General features: G+C 43.0%; 1 protein-coding gene across 2 annotated transcripts in view; it reads left to right on the top strand.

Moving 5' to 3' along the window:
- Positions 1-22,446, top strand: part of KIF26B (kinesin family member 26B) — a 403,870-nt gene that overhangs the window by 321,704 nt on the left and 59,720 nt on the right. For both annotated transcript variants that reach the window (XM_024210254.2, XM_024210253.2), the window contains exons 9-10: positions 722-905; positions 12,128-12,287. In XM_024210254.2, the coding sequence (XP_024066022.1) occupies positions 722-905; positions 12,128-12,287 (344 nt within the window). The remainder of the gene's footprint in view (positions 1-721; positions 906-12,127; positions 12,288-22,446) is intronic.

Below are 22,446 nucleotides of genomic sequence, written 5' to 3'. Positions count from 1 at the left end.
TAGTGATCCCTGCTTCCATCGATGTGACTGAGAAGTGTCGTGTTCTTTTGTTGTTGTTGTTGTTTTAAACACGGGCTGCAGCCAGTGCAAAGCCTCCTCGTGGACATTTTTGGGGCCTAAGTGCAGAGAGGGACAAAAGCAAGAACGAGGACCTGGGCATGTACAATGTGTATAAAAAGACACATGAATTTATATCTCTGCTACAGTGGTTCATTTCTGTGTTAAATCTCAAAAGGGGATAACACAGTAATCCCACTTTAGCAGCGCAAACACAGTGGTAATGCCTGTTAACTGACAGCTCTGAAACTGAATGGCAATGAACTGCAAACGGTGGTGCTTAAAAACCAACTGCAAGTCCAAGGTAATGTGATATAATACGCGGCTTAAGGTTTAGGAAAGTAATGCAACATAGACACTTACACGTATCCTTCCATCCCCCTAGCAGTACGTCTAGTCCTTAGATTTTCATAGAACTGCAGCCAAAGGTACAGCCGTATATTCTCAGGCAAAAGCCTGGGCATGGCAATCTATCTTCTGAAGCATCTGGTACTGGCCATGCTCATTGACAGGACAGCTGAACCCCGGGTCTGATCCAGTATCACAATCCTATGTCCCTAGTGCATTTAGCTGTGCTTAGACTTCAGGGCACCAAGAATGTTACCTGCTAGGGCTGAAACCCAACAGAGCTTCTTTATTTGCTTTCCCCTATGTTGCCTTGCAGCTTCAAAACCAGAGTGAGCTCCGTGCCCCCACTGCGGAGAAGGCTGCCTTCTTCCTCGATGCAGCGATAGCCTCCCGCCGAAGCAACCAGCGAGACTGTGATGAGGAGGACCACAGGAACTCGCACATGCTCTTCACTCTGCACATCTACCAATACCGAATGGAGAAGAGCGGCAAAGGTGGCAGTAAGTCATTCCGTTTTCTTCTGTGTCCTCACCACATGCAATTCTATTAACTGGTGTCCTTGAAAAGACTAGGGGCCAAATTGTCTCCTGGTGTACATTAGCTGATTACCATAGCTCCGTTGAAAATGCCAACAGAGCCCAAGTCATTCGTGACAAGAAGTTGTTGTTATTGTTGGCTGTTCAGTTGCCTTTGTGGTGTGAATTAGTGGACGGGTCTATACATCTAAATGAAAAACACCATCAGACTTGGCCTTAATTATCACCCTTGCTGGGAGCCTCAGCACAGAAGCTAAGGATCAAAAGACCATGGAGACTGAAGGTTCTTTTCATCAGTAGGGGATAGCCTCAATTGAGGATAATACTACTACTTTCTCTATCGTGTCCATGTAGACTGATAAACTCTGCAGGGCAGGGACTGTTTCTTCTTATATGTTTCTATAGTGCCCAGCACAATAAGGTCAACATCTCAGAGCTTCTAGGCACTATATTGTAAAACAAATAATATTTAGATTGTGAATTCTTTGACTCAGGGACTGCCTCTTGCTATGTGTTTGTACAGTGCCTGGCATCATGAGGACATGCTCTTGTTTAGTAGCACTACTCTAATACAAATGATAAATAAAAACAATAATTCTCACTCAGTACTTCCTCAGGAAAAATTCCCATTGATTTTGAGGGACTAAGGACTTCTGGCTCTGGACCTGTTTTTTTTTTTTTTTTTTTTTAATAAATTGCAAACCCGTTTGTTTTCATTGTTACAGAATTAGCCCTTAAGAGAGGTTCTGAGAGCTTTTACAGAGGCATTTCTGTCTGGGGAAAGCCAAGTACCAAGAAGACAAAAATGCTTCAAAACTGTTGCAGGAGAGTCTGTTGCACATATTGTAGCAGTCTCCAGAGCAGGAAGTCGCTGTGAATGCTGTAACATACTGGCATGGCAACGTGCCAGCTGTCCCACATGCTCAGAAGCAAACACTGTAGCCATTCCCAGCACTAGACCCTTTGGGTTCCCATAAACGCTTGCCATACAATGAATACAGGGTTGCTTTACTCGGGCTGCCAGAAACAAATATTGCAGTTACCTGTGGCGCTGTGGTCTTGAGTTACGAACAAAAGATAGTAAACACAACACCCAGCAGCTCCCAATCTAGCCCTTGGGGGGCCGAACAGTACAGGGAATGACGGTAGGGCTACTTGGGCCTAGTGCCAGGAGTACTCTCATTAGAGCCAACAGCATGCTGGTCAGAGTCCAGTCCTTTTTGTCTGATCCGTTATCTTGTTCTGACCCATCCATACAAACCACCCCCACCTTTGCAGCCCATTGTTTGGTATCCATCACTAACACTGTCCCCTTTCCAAGCAATGGGCTGCTCCCATTCTGGCTTTCTGCCCTTCAGTCCCAGCTCCCAAGCTGTCCATACTTCTCTCTGCAGCCAGCTCCTGGTTGCTCTTGCTCATACCCAACCTCCAGCTCCCTCCTGAGCCCAGGTCCTCTTTAACCTCTGCCAGTATTCCATCTCTAGGACCCTACCAAATTCACGGCCATGAAAAATGCATCACAGACTGTGAAATCTGGTCTCCCCCCATGAAGTCTGGTCTTTCATGGGCTTTTATTCTATACCATACAGATTTCACTGGGGAGACCAGCATTTCTCAAATTGGGGGTCATGACCCAAAAGGGAGTTGCAGGGGGTCGCAAAAAGTTATTTTAGAGGGTTGCAGTATTGCCACCCTTACTTCTGCGCTGCCTTCAGAGCTGGGCGGCCGGAGAGCAGTGGCTGTTGGCTGGGTTCCCAGCTCTGAAGGCAACACCCCGCCAGCAGCAGCGCAGAAGTAAGGAGGGCAATACCATACCATGCCACCCTTACTTCTGTGCTGCTGCTGGCAGCAGCTCTGCTTTCAGAGCTGACTCCCAGCCCGCAGCTGCCGCTTTCCGGCCGCCTAGCTCTGACAGCAGCACCACTGCCAGCAGCAGCGCAGAAGTAAGTGTAGCAATACCGTAACCCCCCTACAATAACCTTGCGACCCCCCACAAGTCTTTTTTGGGTCAGGACCCCTACAATTACAACACCGTGAAATTTCAGATTTGAATAGCTGAAATCATGAAATTTACAATTTTAAAAATCCTATGACCGTGAAATTGACCAAAATGGACCGTGAATTTGGTAGGGCCCTATTCATCCAGAACAGGAAAGGGATTATGAAGCCCTCTGCTGGCTGAATGTTGCACTGGATACTAACATAGCATCCAATAAGGAGCCAGAAGGTTCATTACAATATGTTTAGTGGAGCAGAGCGGTAAAGATTTTCCTGTGTTCCAAAAAATGTCAGGATATCAAAAAACATTCCCAACCTGAATCAGGATGAAAAGTCAATCTCAAATTATCGCCAACCAAAATTGGGGGGGGGGGGGGAATTTAAGTTCAGATCAATTGCAATGTCTTGTTTCGATAACTTTGAAACATTTTGTTTCAATTTTGACCTCTTTTATTTGATTTATTTTTACTATAATTAGCTTACATTTTGAAATGAGAAGTCGTTTCAAACTAGAAAAATAATTTTGTTTCAAAAATGTTGAAACAAAATGTTTTGACAATTTCAAAACTTTTTAAAAACATTGTAGCTTTGAAAAAATTATCAGAATTGACTCTTTCTTGTGAAAAGTTTTGGTTTTGTTAAATTGGCATTTTCTGATGACAAAATTTCGCCAAAAAAATTCCTCTCTAATGTATAGTTCTTGTGGGCCTAAATAGCACTGCAGAGATCGTGAATATTTCAGCTTGTGTAGTCTCTACAGACAATTTGTGATGGTGAGCAGACTACAATCTAAGATGTCCAAAGAATGGACATCATTGCCATATTTATGCCTAAAGTTTGAATGCAGTGTATTCAAATATACTGTACTGTATTTAAAATGTAAGAGCTACAGTTGCTTAAATGAAAGTGGAGATTGCATGTGTTTAAGTAATAACCCCCGTGGAATTGGCAGCCAAAACTCAATTAACTAAAGGTTTATTAATTAACCACCCTGCACTGGAAAGGAAGACTGTGAATGCTCAAACTATCTGGTTGTTAGGAAGGAAGTAGACTGGTTCTGAGGGCATTACCATTAAAGTTATTTAATACTCCATGCTTTTTACATATGCACACACACAACCTGTTTTCAAATACAATTTTAAAAAGAGCTGTGGAGTAAAATATATTGTTTCCTGATGGCTTTAATGACTACTTCTAAAAGATTACATGATCCCATAGATTTATAATGGGAGATGCATCATTCCCTAGTTGTAGATAGGTTTTGCTTTCAAGCCATACCACCCTGACAGAATATTTCCATATCTGGGTGACCTATTAAGCCAAAGAGGTCAGATCTAGTTGATGATTGGAGGAGTGTGCATTTTGTGGGGAGAGGGTTATGCTAGGAAAGGATTCCTAGTGATGATCAGAGCCTAGTTTGCTGTAGTGAAGCAGTTTTTAGAAAACAATGGCAAGATAGTAGTGTTGGTTCAACCAATAGGGTAAAAAAAAAAAAAAGGCAGCTTCTAGTGAGTCAAAGATCAAAGAGCTTAAGTTTGGTTGTGTTCAGAAAAGTGATTGTAAAAATGACAATTTGGTATTATACTTACCTACAGTCCTGATTCATGATAGGCCAGAAGTAATTAATGTCAGAAGCAGGCACAGTGCCATTGAAATCGATGGAATTATGCCTGCGATGTTACACGTGTTTTTTTTTTTTTTAACTGTCAGTACTGCAGAGTCAGGCTGGTCATGGACAATGAAATCTTATGGTATCATCTTATCTCATCTTCAGCAAAAACTGCCACCTAACTTTGGATTGCAGAATTTTTGGTGGTAAAAAGCATGCAGAATGGAGAACTTCAGATCCCAGATTGAGTGAGTGGTGCTGTCAGCCTAAAAACAAGTCTTGTTTTGACTTGCTGATTCTCTGAAGTTTCTGCACAGAATGTTCTGCTGGCCCACTTGCTACTGGATGACGAGCAGCTGATCTTTAATGTATCTGAATTTCTCTGGAGAAAAATCTGAAGTTCCTCAGTAACAAGCTTAGCGTGTTTATCTGAAACTCTCTCTTCAGGCTAACCATATGCAGGAAACATATTCCCAATGCCCAGTGGTCTGAGTACCAGAAGTGTTTGTCCTGTGTGCCAGGTCTGGCCACTTGGAATAATCATTGGCAGCAACTAAACACATGCCATTGATTCTTCTCAGCAATATCAATGCATAATCTTCACCAAGGCTCAGTAGCTGACTTACATAGATGACACGTAGCATAATACAGTGACTGCTACAGGGTTCAGTTTGACTAATTTCAGTACCTTGGTCCAAATCTGGCCACCAAAATTAACTTCAAATCATCAAACTTGTCATTTTCACTTGGTGGCGATCAGTGAAATTCAACCAGAATCTGAAGCTGTGAACTTTTGGGTATTACTCTTATATTCCATAGTCGTCACTTTCCACTGACAAACTGAGTTTAAAAAAAAACCCCAACAAGAATAAGGATACAATCTCTCATACACTGTGTGAAAAAGTGTGTTGGATTACATTAACCAAAACAATCTTTCTTATGGACTGTGTAGTCCTTGGCTCAGCAAACTGTTCATATAAACCACTCTATCCAAAGCTCCCCATTGGCTTTTGTAGGAATTTCCCATCTATTGTGTCCCTGTCCCTGCCCCCATTCCTGTGCAGACTGGGAAATGGTGTCTAGAGGTTCTGGAGCCATTGTTGCTGTAGTTCAGAGGATAGGACCCAAAGAGGCTCAGTTCCGTGTTCTCGGAACTAGCAAATTCCAAAGGGAGTTACACAGAGATTTTGTAGGAGTCCACTCTCCATTCACATAGCTGAAATGCTGTTCTATGTTTTAAGGTGAAAATGATTTCCTTTTGCTGAATTCCTTTCTCCGCTGTGGTACATACAAGCCTAGGCTGCACGTCCTCATACCACAGCACCTGAACTTCAACTTATTGATGAAACACAGCTCTGGTTGATGTGATGTTTCCAAACAACGGATAATAAATACATGGATCCATCCATCTTTCTGATGTCCTCCTGGTGTAGTGACTCCTGCGCCTGTGGGCTGAGATTTCCTTCCTTTCTTTGCATGATACATAGAGGGGCTCTCTCAAATAGCTGTGCATTTCTCTGGATGGACTCAAAGCAGCAGTAGATACTACAAAGCAGCAGTAGATACTAAGGTTAAGTTTCTTTCTGTGACACAGTTCTTAGTTCTGGATTTTTGGGTCTACATACATAACTCTCAGGACAGATGGCTCCCAGAATGACAGGCTGTGAACAGCAATTTAGGACAAGCCAAAAATCAGATACATTTTCTCCTTCTCTGTGTTTTCTGAAGTGAATTGTACATCTTGCACCTAGGATGTCTGCTTGGGGTATAAAGCACTTCAGTCAAGTCCTCATAGTTCATATCAGCCAATATTTAATGGAAACAAAACTTTCAGGAAAGAAAATGTCTGTTGATCAACCATTTAGAACAATGCTCAGTGCCATTGGCATAAATATATTGCTGCAGCCTTTCCACATGCACTTCAAATCCTCTCCTTTTCTCGTGAAAGCGGTAACTGTCCATTTTTCCATTGGTGGCCATTTTTACTTTCATTTTTAACCACGGACCTCTTCTGGATGCTGCTGCACTGATAACTTTGTTCTTTCTAAAAGGATCCCATCACAAAGGTGTTACATTTTCTCCATGTCTTCCATAAATCCAATGAGCCATCCATTCCTTTTTAATCAACCCCCATGTCAGCTAAAAATTCAGTCTTTGATTCAGTCTGTTTGACCCAAGAGGAATTGGGGGGGGGGGGGATTGGTCTAATATTTGAGTGTTTTTACCCTTTTTGTTTGTTTGTTTTTAAATAAATGTAGCTAAAGTTCAAAACAAAATGTTCTTTTGAAACAAAAAGTCAAAGCATTTTTGTTTTAAAGATGTCGAAACAAAATGTTTTGATTTTTTAAAATTTGTTTTCATTTTTTGGCCGAAACTATTTATTGAATTTGATCTGAATTCATGAATAATTTCTGTAGACTTGAAATGACATTTGTCATTGAATAAAGTATTCATATGAAAAATTTTGCCCTTCTCTGAAGTAATCACGCACAGTCCCACAGTTCCTCAAGCTGCAGGCACCACACCTTCCCTATATACTGCATTCATTCACGAAGCCTGCTGCAAGTCCATTTATCAAATGGTATCTGAAATGGCAGGGTTACTATTTCCGTGTTTGCTGCGGGCTTTACAATATAACAGTTCACTAATTAGTACAAAATACAACTCCTCACCTTGAACCACTGGCATATAACAGGGACAATATTTATGAAAATAATCTGACTGTAAACAGTTCTTTTAATGGTACTTTAAATTGTGGTTACTTTAAAATGCTGCTCTATCCTGAAAAGTGATTCTGTAAAACTGGCAGTGGTTCCCTGCTTGTGTCTTGATTACTCCATATCAATTCTGCTCATTTTACTAGCGAAAAGATGTTACTTTTAGAACCACAAGTCCTTCATACTCACCTGGGAAAGTCAAGCTAGGTTCCTTTCTCCCTGTGCATCATCACTTACAAGAGAGCTCATAGCCTCAGTTACACTTGTATGCTGTATTGGAGATTAATGTGCTTATATAGGAGCAGTTGAGAGTTTAAATTGAAGACTATGGGATTACACAAGTGCAAATATGGTCATAATTTGGCTGCAGAACCATTATCACTGGCGGTGATGCCTGTGTTGTAAAGAACCTGCAAACTCTACTTGAAGTTGACAGGTTAAAAATGCATCTTCCAACTTGTAAACTGAACATATAGGAAATCAGCACAATAAGTGCTGAAACTGTACAATGCTGCTTTTACAGATTTACTTTTCAGGGTAGAATTACAGTTTAAAGGAGTACTGTTAACACTGGTAGAGCCAAAATTTGACCTCTCCTTCCTTCCTTCCATCTGTACTCCCAAAGTCCATGCAATTTGTTTGTTAGGCCTGGTCTACACTAAAAAGTTAGGTCAAAGGAAGTCGCCTTAAGTCAACCTGTTAATGTTTGTGTCTACACTACTGGGTCCTTTACACCGACCTAAGTCGCCTCTAATGTTGACTTCTGTAATCCACCTCTGCGAGAGGTGTAACGCTTAATTCAACTGCGATGTAGTGCAGATGCAGCGTTGTGTAATTCGACTTAATTGGCCTCCAGGTGGTGTCGCACAATGCTCATTTGTGATTGCTCTGGAGATCATTCTCAACTCTGCTGCACTGCAGCCAGGTACACAGGAAACAGCCCCTCCCCTGCTAAAGCCCCGGGAATTTTTGATTTCCCATTTCCTGTTTGATCAGCATTGGGAGCGTGCCAGCTTGAGCACAGCTGATCATGGAGACTCCACACCCCAAACACACTCCAGCCTGGTCTGCACAGGAAGTGGTGGATCTCATCACTGAGTGGGGAGAAGAGACTGTGCAGGCAGAGCTCCGATCCAGCAGAGAAAACGCTGACATCTGTGCAAAGATCGTTCGTGGAATGGGGGAGAAGGGCTACACGAGGGACACACAGCAGTGTTGTGTGAAAATAAAAGAACTTTGCCAAGCGTACCAGAAGGCAAGGGAGGCGAACGGTCATTCAGGTGCTGAACCCCACACATGCCAGTTCTACAACGAGCTGCATGCGATTCTCGGGGGTGACCCTACCAGCACCCCCACAAGCAATGTGTACACCTCACAGGTGTGTGAGTCTAGGGACAACATGGAGGATGATATGGTGGATGATGATGAGGCGAACAGTAGATAGGCAAGCAGTGGATCCATTCTCCCCGAGAGCCAGCAAATATTTTTAACCCTGGAGCCCTGTGGGTCGCAGGACATCACAGTGGCTGACCGTGATGCCGGGGAAGGCACCTCTGATGAGTCTACAGTTACAATCAAAGTCCAGTTAAACTTTAGCGGGCACACGCATTTGGTTTTATTGCATGTTTACTGTTAAGAAAAAGCGAGGTGCTGTGGTTCTCTGCTTACAAGAGGCCACTCCAGCTACGCAGAAGGTGGCCCCCAGAAAAGACTGTTTATGTGGACTGGGATAGCCCGGGAATCCTCCATGGATATCTCTAGGAAACTTTCATACAATCCTTTGCAGAAGGTTCCTGGGCAGAGCAGTCTTATTTCTTCCACCATGGCAGGACACTTCCCCATGCAACTCCTGAATTAATTCTGCTGGCATCATTGCGGTACCCAGCATAGCAGCATAAGGACTGGGTCGATACCCAGATGCTTGCAGCATCTCCTTCCTTTCTGCCTCTGTTACCCTCAGGAGACTGATATCACATAGGAAACAGGGGAAGTTCTCATTAAAAGTGCTCTTACAAGAAAAAACGGGCATGTAGACCCCCCGCCCCCCCCCCCCCCCACACACACACACATTCCAGATCGCCAAACCACGTGGCCGCTAATGTGCCTTTACTGTGCTCGGCATGGGTCGCCAAGTAGTTTAAAGTGGCTGATAGGGGACTGGGGCCCCACATGAGAGATTCCGCAATTTGGGAGTGAAAACATTCCCCTCCCTGCTTCCCCCCAGTTCCTAAATAGCTTCCTGTGGTGCTATGGGGAGGGGCGATTGTTCGACTAGCTACCTCTGCTCCTGACATGAGCCTGTCATAAACTTCATTAAAAGTGCGGTCACCCATGACCCGGGAGGGCCTATACACTATGGCTGGAGCAGCAAAACAGCACCATGAATGGTTACGGATTCTGATTCTGTTCTGGCTTGCAGCTAGTGTAATAAGGTTGGGTTGTTTTATGAAAATGGCCTTGTTATGGAAACATTTTATTCATGTACAATGGCTCCTTTATTTTTCCCCATGACTGACAGCCGGAAATGTGTCCTTCGGCGTGTCATCAACACCTGAAAGCAGACTTATGGTGATTAGGAGGAGGAGAAAGAGAACGCGGGAGAACATGTTCACCGAGATAATGAACGCCTCCAGGACAGCTGACACAGAGCTGAGAGTGTGGAGGATTTCACTGTCCGAGAAGTTAGACATGGACATGGAGAGGAGGGAAGCGTCCAATGAGCAAGAGCATGCAGCGCAGGATGAGATACTTCCGATCATGAGGGACCAAGCAGACATGTTGAGGCGTTTGGTTGAACTTTAGGAACAGAAGCAGGAGGGTAGAGTCCCTCTGCAGACCCTGGTGGACAGCCAGCCAGCATTGCCTGGCGCAGAATCACCCTCCCACAAGCGTTTCCTGAAGTGTGGGCAAAAAGTCTGTTATCCCTTTCACTTAACTCAGGGGGAGGGTACAAGAAACAGAAGGTGCCCATTCATAGACCTTTGATGGTCTGGAATATGTATTATGTTACACAGCTGAAAATGTTTCTCCCGTTCCAACTTTACAACTCCTTTTCCCCAAGGTTACCTTTTTTTTCTGTTCTCCCTCTTTACTTATGTTTGTTAAATAAAGTAAATGGATTCGAGAAATAAATGTTCTTTATTGAGTAGAAGCAGTGGGCTTGGGTGGGAGGTTGGCTTTACAGGGACAGCGATACAAGGCAGGTGAAGGTTTGGGAAAGCACAATGCAGACAAGCAGCTCACATTTCTGTGACTCATTATTGAAATGGCTTTTCAAAGCCTCGCGGATACGCAGCGCCCCTTGCTGTGCTCTTCTTATTGCCCTGGTGTCTGGCTGCTCAAAAATGGCTGCCAAGCGATCTGTCTCAACTGTCCACCCCTGTGGAAAAATTTCCCCCTTTTTTTCCACAGATATTATGGAGCACACAACAGGTAGCTATAACCATGGGGATGTTCTCTTCACTAAGGTCCAACCTTGTTAGTAAACTTCTCCAGCGCCCTTTCAAATGACCAAAGGCACATTCAACCACCATTCTGCACTTGCTAAGCCTATAGTTGAACCGTTCCTTACTGCTGTCCAGACGGCTGGTGTATGGCTTCATGAGCCAGGGGAGTAAGGGGTAGGCTGGGTCCCCCAGCATAACTATAAGCATCTCAACGTCGTCAATGTTCATTCTGTGGTCTGGAAAGAAAGTCCTGGATTGCAGCTTTTTGAACAGACTCGAGTTCCTAAAGATGCACGCATCATGAACTTTCCCGTGGTGAAACGCCCCCCGTGATTCACCAGCGCTTGCAACACCATTGAAAAGTATCCCTTTCGGTTTATGTACTCTTTGGCAAGGTGGTCTGGTGTCAAGATGGGGATATGTGTGCCATCTATTGTCCCACCACGATTAGGAAACCCCATTGTGGCAAAACCATCCACTATGTCCTGCCCATTTCCCGGACTCACTACCCTTCGTAGCAGAAGTCAGTTAATGGCCCTGCACACTTGGAGCACGGTTGATTTACCTACTCCAAATTGATTCCCCACTGACCGGTAACTGTCTGGCGTTGCAAGCTTCCAAATAGCGATCGCCACTCGCTTCTCCACTGTCAGAGCAGCGCTCATTTTTGTGTTGCTGAACTGCAGGGCAGGGGAAAGCTCTGAACAAAGTTCCTGGAAGGTGGCCTTCTGCATTCGAAAGTTCTGCAGCCACTGCTCATCATCCCATACCTGCAAAACGATGCAGTCCCACCAGTCAGTGCTTGTTTCACGGGACCAGAAACGGCGCTCAACAGAGTGCAGCTGCTCTGTGACTGTCAGCAGCAACTGTGAATTGTTTTTTTCAGTGGCTTGCTGCAGGGCTGCTTGCAGGACATCACTATGGGCAGGGGGACTGAGGTTACATGCCCTCCCTGCCCAGGGCAGAAGCCCTGGAGCAGCTTTCCTTTCCCTTCCCTTAGGCTTCGGCCCCCTCTTCTGGGTTCATGTAGTAATTTTTGTTGTCAGGAGGGGGTCGCGGTGCAATGAAGTTTGAGAACCGCTGGACTAGAGGAATCACACTAAAAAAAATGGCACAACAGTGACTCCTACAGAGTGAAGCCTGCAGGAGTCGTGAGTACTGTTAATGCCGGCAATTTTTAAACAGGTCAGCAATGAACAACAATGTACAGCTGTGAGTGGTGGAAATGAGTTAACAGGACTCCTACCGTTTGTTACTGCTCACATTACTGAAATGGGGTTTCTGAACTGTTTCCCCTTAATGAGCAATGCCTTTTGCTTTCGGGGGAAGCTCTCTTTCCTGGAGCTGCATTTAGAGTAACTCATCAGAGGCATGATGCTAACTGCTCTCCTTCTTTCCAATCTTCATTTATGGCAGTGTCCGGAGGTCGCAGCCGCTTACATCTCATTGACCTGGGTAGCTGTGTGAAAGTGCTCAGCAAAAATCGAGAGGGAGGCTCCGGGCTCTGTCTTTCGCTGTCAGCACTCGGCAATGTCATCCTTGCCCTCGTCAATGGCAGCAAACACATCCCGTACAAGTAAGTGATATTCTATGTTAGGCATAGTGGGTGGTGACGAGTGCCTTTCTGTGGTGTTAGCTGTTTGTTTTTGTGGTGGAGTTGAATAGCAGTGCTCAGGAAGGATGGAGAAATGAATGATAGAAAACTATGGGCCAGATCCAGCACCCTTTGAAGTAAATGGAAAAATGTGTATAGGGCTCAGTGGCTGTATGATAGCTGCCAGCTAGACGGAGCAGAGTGATTTCGGTTCTGAACCTTGTGCCTCCAATGATCAGGGCAGAGTTTCTCCATCTCCTTTGCACATGGTGCTTGCACAAGTTTGGGTTCCCTACATATAAGACAATTCTGACCTGGTCAACATTATATTTTTCCTGAAGCAGATCCTGCTGAGTGAATCCTCCTCCCCCCCCCCCCCCAAGAAGGGTGGTGGTGGTTTCAAAGATAACAGCCAGTAGGGACAGAGCCATGTTGACATGGAGACCCAAGGGACTGAAAATTGGTGCAGTGGTCCTGGTCTCCAGAGGTGCTCGAAGATTTGCGGCCATCTCAATGCATCTGAGGCGTTAGAATGCCAAACTCCCTGTTTGTTCCACAGGGACAAACTTTGCTCCCCTTATGGAACAATTTGGAGGATACTGCAAGCTGGAACTCATATGATTTTCTATTTCCAAAGTGGATTTTAGCCTCTCTTAGTAGGTAAAACATGCATTATACTGAAAATGTAACATTGTTACAAGGTTTAGTTACTGCATTTCAAAAGTTTCTTGACTTTTTTCTAGTCTTGTGTGAATCTGAGTGTCACCTTATCAGCTTGCAAAAAAGATGCATTCCATTTGTCATGCCAGACAACTCACCTGTGCTGCTGCAGCTAGCTTCTGGGAAATCCGAGGAAATGTGTACATAGAGGATATGTTTTGTCCTCATTTTTCTTCATCATTGTCTCCAGCCATTTGTCATGTCTGCGAGTCTGAGAGCAAGTTTGGATTCATTAGTTTGCAGTCACACAGACTCCTTATCCATATCCTAAATGATTCTGACTTTGTGAATCACATGGCTTTCTTAGTAGAGCGCATAAAGCATAGGTAGCAGCGTCTAGAGCTCCCAGGTCTTAGCGTCATGAGCAAAGACTAATCATCTAGTCAACATCCTATACTGTGGAGTCCGGATGACTGTTGCCATTCATGAAGGAAACATTGAAGAGGGTCGGGGGGGCGGGGAGGATGTATCAGGGAAAGTTGTTTGAGCTATTCATAACAAATAATTCATTCCATGAATTTCACGTTTCTTACGGTCCAGAGACCACAAACAGATAATTCTTTTTGCAAATTTATTCATGATTTTAAGTTATTCTCAAGTTTTATTTATTTTTGTCTTGATATTGGAAATTCAAAATTCAAGCTTAACTGTGACTGGTCACATAGGTTAAATGGCTTTGTGTTTCTTCCTGGCTTGGATGATCATAACTCTAGTCATCAGGTTCCTGGTTGTGAAATTGGTTTGAAAAGCTAATATAACATTTGTTTCCCATGATTATTTGGCTGTGTGAACTTAAAATCTGCTTTTCACAAATAGTCATGTTACCAGAACTCACACTCAAAAGGGCCAAATGAACGCTCCTAAAAATATCATTGAATATTCACGGAACATCTTGTGGAGCATTTGCCTAGCTCTGATGTGAAAATTGCTTGTATGTCATAAGCTTAAAATATGCTTGAAAAATAGATCACCTTTCTTGTCGATGTTTGTGGGTTGAAAGGAAGGCAGGCTGAAGGACTGGTAGAGGGTGTTTGTTAGTCATGCTCCCTAGGCTAGGACTATAGATACGTAAAATAGTTACCAAATACAACAGCTGTCTTTCTTGGCAATGCGTGCCTAGGAGAAAGGCAACAGCAAAAGTGCCTTCTACTTGCTGCTCTGGCAGGCTCTCATTGCAGTGATTCCCAGCTGTTATACTGTACTTCTTTAGGGTTTACATAGACTCAGAGGTGCCAGCACACTTGCTCATGTTTGTGTTTATCTAGTGAAAAGCAGCTAAAGCTCCTCCTTGTTCTGCATTTCCTCCAGAATCTGTTGATAAAAGACAAGTATAAATGGTTTGCCAGCTGTCAGAGACACAGCCCTCTTAAAATACTTTCCAAGGAGCCTTTTAAATTTCATATTAGAATACACGCTAACATATTTTGGGCCAGATTGCCTGTAGCTCTGGCAGGGGAGGTGGGAGAGTGGAAGGAGCTTCCCCCCCTTGCACACCCCATTGAACAGCTAGGGAAATTGGATTCCCTGTGCTTGGGAGAGTGATTCCATGCCCTAGCAAGAGCGCAATTGCCCCAGAGTGGAAAAGTGAGGCGAGGAGGCGTGTCCACGGTGCATCATAAGGAGTGGATTGCACTGTTCTAAAGGGTGTTATAACCTGTACATTCACTCCCCTCCCTCTCCCCTTCAAATGGTGTGTCTTAACAACACCCCTTTCCTAGAGCTGTCTCTCACTCTGCGTGCTCCAGTCTAGCCTGTTTAACTTAGAGGTTTTACCTTTCTTTGGGATGACACATTATTTCATTGTTTATTTAGGGTAAGCTGTGAGCCTAAATATGTGTGAACTACAACTTGCAAATGGTACTGTAATATTAACACGCGTTTTCTTATGTGACAGTGTGGTGCTGTTTGTGGACTCAGCAAATGTCCATAAAACAGCACACAGACAAAGCATCCTATTAGTATTTGTGTTATTAAACAGCAATTGGTATTTATATGGCAATCTATCAATATACTCCAGATGGTTTCTTGGGAACCCCAGTATACTGTAAAATCTCATAACAGGCTTATGCCACATCTTACCGCACAACTTAGATCAGATAATGACAAATGATGTTCATTTCTCTCAGTGAAGCGAGTCCATTCTCCACACAGTAAAGTGCTGAGAGCCCTCAACTTCCATTCAATGCTGCATCAAGCCCCATGTTTGCAAGATGAAGTGTGAAAAACAATGGTCCAAATTTATAGCTGGGGTAAACAAGCTCAGCGACATTGACTTCAGTGCAGTGTGCATGTTTATGTGAGGGACAAACATGGCCTTGTGTCTGCAGTCTTCATGAAAAAAATATTTCCTAGTGCCTAAATATGCTTTGAATGTTTCTTCATCTCCATGAGGCTATGGAATTTTGGAAGCCAGGGAGTTGGAAGCGGATTCTCTTGCCAAAGAAAAACAGATTGGAAGCAATAACACAGACTGTTATTAACTGCAGCATAAACTCAGTTAATGTAGATTAACATAGCAATGTAGGAATTCTCAAATCAGATCAGATACCTGGTATCTTGCCTCTGATCCTGCTCAGTTCTGGGTGCTTCAGAGGAAGGTGCGAGAATCCTCATAATAGACCACCACATGTATTGAATGATCCGTTTGTGCTCTGAAGTATGAATATATATCCCATATTATCCAATTTAATGTAACTCTGAGTTTTCTCATTATCCATATAAATATCTAGTCCTTTCAAAAATCTTACTAAGCTCTTGGCCTCCATGATATCTGTGGCAATGAGTTCCAGCTAATTATGCATTGGGTGAAAGATATTATTTCCCTCTATCAGTTTTTAAATGTGTTGCCTTTCAATTTCATCAGTGTCCCCTTGTTCTGACATTATGAATATCTCCCTCAGAAGAGTGGGAGAGGATTGTTTCCTTTGCTTGAATGTAAAATAGTTGCATAAAAAGTATAAAGATTCACACACACTCCAAAAAAGCTGAAGGAACGAAACTCCAGCACTGAGCATGTTTTAAGTGTGCTATGGGAAGAAGGTTTTGCGAAGATGTGTGCAGTAATTGTTACTGTTTTAAAGCATTCAGATTTACAAAAGTGCTGTGTTATCTGCCTCTGATTTCAAAGATGAATGTGTTTAAACCCTCAAATGAATACCCATTTGCACAAACTCCATAGAGCTCACTGTTCAGAAATGACTCTGGTTGCTAGGCAACAGTAGTGATAATTCATGGTAATGCCTTGTTGGAAATAATCATTTTTATACATTTTAATGACTTTGATAATGCAAGAAAACAGTGTTTAGAAAAGTGCAGGGATATATGAATTCCTTTCTCAGAAATCTCAGCTGATTTTATTTTATTTAATAGATCTTGTCTTGTAAATACACTCTTTACATTTGTTTGTGTTACTGGAAGCATCCTGTTTGTTGAGCTACTGATGCTTATCCAGCAAGGCAGCATGGTCCAGTAGGTAGGTGGATGAGAGTGAAGAAACGTGGGAATTCCTTGCACTGCCACAGATTGTATATTTATCAATCTGCGTAGGTGGCCAATGTCGCTGCAGTATGTGAGTGCCTCTCAAACGCTGGATGATGAGGAGTATTATTATTATAGGCAGGAAACTGAGGTACAAAGAGATTAAGTGGTTTGCCCAAGAATGCATGGCAAGTCTGCGGCAGAGCTAAGAATGGAACCCAGATCTCTTGAGTGTCAGTCTAGTGCCTTAACCATAAGATCATCTTTCCTCTCTTACTGTGTGACTTGGGCAAGTCACTTAACCCTATTCGTTCCTCAGTTTCCCATAAAATAAAGATACTGATACTCGACCCCACTTTGTAAAGGGCATTGAGATCTATGGGTGTGTGGCAGGGCAGGGGTATAAACCCCTTGGAAGCCCTGCTAAAGAGGTGGCTCCTTCCCTGCTTCCCAGCAGGGCATCCGAGTGCAGGGGCCCAGACACTCAGCAAGGCGTTCAGCTGCAGACCCTAATGAGGGCAGGTTCAGGGGAATCAGCTGAGCCAAGTGGAGCCAGCTGGGCTGGTGACTGGGAGGAGTTATAAGCCCAGAGAAAGGCTCAGTGGGAGGCTAGCCAGGGAGAAGACAGGGGGACTGCAGCTCTGTCTCTACCGGCTGCAGGAGGCCTCAAGGGCGAGAAGACCCAGGGAAGGGTCAGTGTGGGGGTCGGTGTTGGGCGAATTGGGATTGTACTAAGCACTGTAAATAAAGAGACACGGGTGAAACACCTGAAAGAGGCATTGGGACCCTTTTCTTTGACCAGCCTGAGCACAGAACACAGGGACGAGAGGGAAGGAACCTGTGCAGACCCTGGGACAGGGTGAAAAGCACTGCATAAAAGCTGAGTATACAAATATAGGCTGGGCTGGTTCTTCATTGTTATGTCATTTTCACACTGGTGTGACTACACTGGAATCAAGGGGAAGCTGGCCTGTTGTTTAGCCAAAGATAGTCTATCACTATAGAAAAGGAAGAGGGGAAACTGTTTTGAGCTAATTTATCATGGTATAAGAATTTCCCCTAGACAATATGTGGTATGTTAAATTTATCATTTGAAATTGTTCCTTTCTAGTCATGGGGAAAAATGGAAAAACGATTATTTAAATGTATATGAAGAGTCCACTTATGTTCTCAGTTACATGGGTGCACATCCTGAATGGCTCTTTTGAAGCCGGTGTAGATATAGCTGTGTAAAAGCTGGCATGGGAGGAGAATCAGGGATGAAGTGTCTGTTGTATTGCATGCATTGTCATGGCATTTGTTGCATGAGTTAGATTTATACCTCTCTGTGTTCTACAGCAATATATCCGTGAAACCTGTTCACTAGGGACAGGGGGACAGCTAGAAAACAGCTAACCATAAACTAAACAATGCAAAACACTACTCAGCATAATCTGACCAGTAGCACAGAGGCCTCAGTAAGGGTATGTCTACACTTGAGCTGGATGAGTAAATTCCAGCTCAAGGAGTCATATCCTCGCTAGCTCTCAGCGAGCCAGCGCACTAAAAATAAATTGTAGATGTGGTGGCAGGAGGAGCTAGCCACCCTGAGTATGTACTTAGCATCTTGGAAAGGTTCGTACTTAGAATGACTAGCCACACACACTGCTGTGACTACATGCTATTTTTAGTGCTCTGGCTCTCAGCGAGCTAGTGTGGATATGACTCTTCAAGCTGGAGGTTACCCTGAGTTCTGCTTCACTCTTCAAATTATAATTATGCCTCTTGCAATGCTCCTCATGGACTATCCTCTAGAATGCAAAGGTGAAGAACATACACTCAGCTTCTCACGTAGGTGTAAATCGGGAGTAATTCAACTGAAGTCAATATAGTTTCACTGGTGTAAAGCCAGTGTGAGTGAGAGAAGAGTCAGGCTGTTACGTAAAGCAAACTCAGACACTATTGTTGGCCTTAAAGAACCTGATCATCTTCTCCCTTACACCGGGGTAAATCAGGGGTAACTCCATTGAAGTCAGTGGAGTTACACCGCTGTAAAAATGGTGTTGGTGTAGAATCAGACAAAATATGTTTTGTCCAACACTGGAAATCTTTGGAAGGGCCATCTCCAAATCTCCAGCTGTATGCGCAACAGTGCTATTTGCCTGGATCATGGATTATCTTCATCACTGGTCTCCCTCCTTAATCTGTCAGTAATCAGGTGCAGTGACAGGCTCCCTCAATGCCATTGGGAAAGGAGGTTTTCCAGAGAGTTTATGGAACAGCTGTTGAGGGGAAAGTTGACAATAACAGCTAATAAACAGCAGATCATTCCAATTAAGTGGAATAATATTTTAATAGCAGAGATTGCTGCTTGATGGAGCTCCTGTCACCATTAAGATCCTTGTTAACTAGAACTGGCACATGCAAACTTTGTCTTTAGCTATGATGTTCCACCGAATGTTAGTTTAGTAAAACTCTTAGTACCTCTTCTGCATTCTGGGCCCAGTCCTGCTGCCACTGAAGTTAATGACAAAACTGCCATTCATTTTAGTGGGGGCAGAATCAAGCTCTCTCTGGCGTGTGATTTATTGCTTGAGTCTATGGGTGCAATTCAATAGTATTTATATTGGCTTTACACTAGTGTAACTCTACTTTCTTCAGTTATTCTTGATTTACACTGATGTGAGATCAGAATGTGTCTATATCACCTCCTTTATCTTCCCCTTGATAAGGGCATGTTCCACAGATCACTGAAGTAATTGGAAAAACTCACATTGACTTCAGTGGGTTTTGGATTAGCACCCTAGTCCGATGTGATTAGATGAATTTAAATAACTGTTAGTGCATTAGAAATTGGTGAATTCATTTACTAGTTCAAAATTTATTCATGGAAATCAGAGTACAGATAAAACAGGAATAGAAAAGAGAGAGAGATGAGGACATATAGGCATGAGAGTTGGCAAAGAACCAGGGGACTAGGAAAGGAGAAATGTTCCTGAAGGGGAGACAAGGTGAAAGAGAGATCTCTTAAAGAAACTGGGACATGGGGCCTTGAGGATGCAGCAATGCACAGGGTGGAATTAAGAAGAGAAGGAGAAAGAGGAATGAGCCCTTCCAGGAAGAGGAATAAGGCTGGAGAACCATCACTGAGGCATCCAGCTTGGGGAGATCCATCAATAAAGATCTTGGTGAATATGAGACAACTATTTTAGAAAACGTTGGAAAAAAGCTGGAAAACTTGGTATTGTCCAATCCCTAATGAATAATTTCCACTCTTAGTCACTCAGAACAAAAGGCTTTTGCATGATGTTGGCAGGTAGACTTTAAGGTCCAAAGCCTCAGCTGGTCTAAACTGAAGTCAATAGAACTATGCCATTTTACATCACCTGAGGATCTGCTCCTAGGTGCCTACTCACAGAGGTGATACTCACTGACACTGACTCTAAGTTTTGCAAAGTGGAAGAACAACAAATGCAATTGTAACCGAGTGGTGAGAACCACAAAACTGTCAAAGTGGGGATAATGAGTAGCTTGGCTATTAAAGACACTTTTAGGGATTTTTCACTAATGACAGATATGGTTGAAGCTTTTACCAGCTCGAATTTCTGGCAGATTTTCTTCTTTAAGCCAAGGATCTTCGTGAAGTAGATTTTGGGATTTGCAGTTTGTGAATGCAGGAAAACTCTTACCTGAGCACTTCATTCGAGGAAATCGAACTATAGATCAAGAGCAGGAGAACAACAAAATACTGACTTCACCAGCCCCAACATTTTAGTGTTGGTGAGCAATGGGTACTTGCTCTAGGGCAGCTTGTATCATTTAGATCGTTTGCTGACCCAGGTCTGAGCTACGTCTCCACGAGATCATCCTGCTTCATCATTGTGTGCCAGATCTCAGCTGGTGTAAATTGGCTTAGCTCCACTCACTTCAATGCCAGTTTACACCCATTGAGGATCTGGCTCAGAGTCTCAGTAGTGATATTACAAGTCACACAACAGTTGGGCTGCATGACTTTCTCTGGCTTGGGGTTCACATTGGTGATGCCAGACATCATAAAACCAACACAGTGGATGTAAGCTGCCATATTCACTGGGCCTGATTCCCTAGTCCACCAATTTTACTGCATAACTCAATTGGCATTAATATTGTTACTCCTAGTTTACACCCAAAGCACATATGGGAGAAGAATCAGGCCCACAATCTAGCTCTTTCTATTCTTTATAGAACTACTCAATCAATTAATTTATGTAGATGCTGTAATATGCAAATAATGATAGACTACTAAGGAAAATTAGAAGCTAAGTGTTCATGGTTTACAGTCATACTTAATGAGAATTAATAATTACATTTAAATACTCATTCCCAGCAGAAGTATGCAGCTGTATCAGGGAAGGATTCTAGGTTGGTCCGGGGCCAACGTGCACATAGCCGCCATTGCACAAGTGAGCCAACAATGTGCAATTATTGCTCAAATATAACTTGATTGAGGCTCAATTAGGCATTAACAGTGATTTTGCATACAAATGAATTTGTGCTTAATTCATTAAAATGCTATCTTGAACATTAATAGCACTTCAATCAGGGTATCCACCCATACATTCTTACCTGTTTCACAACTGGTTCAGGCCCAATTAAGCATTAATAGATTTTCTCCCATGCAAATGAGGTAATAATTCATTTCATGTATAATTGAACAAATTTTAAAAAGTCATGTTCATGGAATAGATAGATGCCATTAGTTGTAGCAAACTATCTAAAATGTGCAGTTGTTTTTATGAGGCTTAGTTCAATTTGTTTTTTACTTTAAATGTTTGCATTCAAATGAAAAATGAAAAAAACAAACAATGTGATTTTGGGCAGACAATTCAGCGGCATCACATTGCAGACAAAAGAGAGAAGAATTCCTCTCTGTGTAGCATAACTGCATACTCCCTAAATTATTGGGTTCAGGTCTGGGCACCTCAGTACCAGAAAGAGGTTGGCAAACTGGAGGAAATTCAGAGGAGAGCAGCAAGTATTGTTAAAGGTCTGGAGGGACTGACCTATTTATTAGGACCGAGTAAAAGAAATAAAGCTTTGTTGTAAATACATAGGGAAGAGAGGAATTTATTTATGGTGACACAAGGGGATAATTGAAAATATTGCTGAAGGAGAAGCCTGTTAGTGGAATAATTTCCCAAGGGATGTGGTGATCATCAGCATCAGCAGAATAATTTATAAGTAAGCTGGACATACCACTGGTAAATATACTGTATGAAATAATGGTGAATTGGTGGGGGATAGATTTTGAGGGCAGGATCCTTGGACCAGATCTTCAGCGGGTGTCAGTTGAAGTAGCTCCATTCGGGTCCTTTATCTTCATACATGTCTGTAAAGCATTTATAGTATCACACCGCTGGCACTAGACAAATATATATGGTATAGAACGTCTTTCAGATCTCTCATTTGTGAGATTCTGAAAACTGGCTGTCTATTGATATGTTAAGATTCAGTACACTAAAGAAATTCTTCTAGTTTCACTGTATCAGTTGGCCCCTTCCTCAGAAAATCCACCTTTGCAATTATTTGGAATGTCCAGTCCCCTTCTCTGGTGGTTTAACTTTTGTTATCCAGTTTATCTCCTTAATCAGTTAGTTACATTTTAAAGATCCCTTTCTCTCTGACATGTATGCTAAAGTTCTCATTGGGCTTGATTGGAAACCCACTGAAGTCAACAGCGTCTTTCTATTGACTTCAGTGGCCTTTGGCTGAAGCCCACCGATCATAAAATGGCAAAGATAGTTAACAAAGAAAATAAAAGATAAGCACACAATCTTAATCTTAAACCTTATTAAACCTTAAACCTCTTCAGTTACATTTTGTGGACATTAAGTTCTTCCTGATGAGAACATCAGTGAGAACATCGGGGGGGATAGCTCAGTGGTTTGAGCATTGGCCTGCTAAACCCAGGGTTGGGAGTTCAATC

Source organism: Terrapene carolina, unplaced genomic scaffold, assembly GCF_002925995.2.
Source record: "Terrapene carolina triunguis isolate 2854851 unplaced genomic scaffold, T_m_triunguis-2.0 Scaffold85, whole genome shotgun sequence".
NCBI classification, from domain to species: domain Eukaryota; kingdom Metazoa; phylum Chordata; order Testudines; family Emydidae; genus Terrapene; species Terrapene triunguis.
Note: the sequence above shows the minus strand (reverse complement) of the source record. Positions and strands in the feature narration are given on the sequence as shown.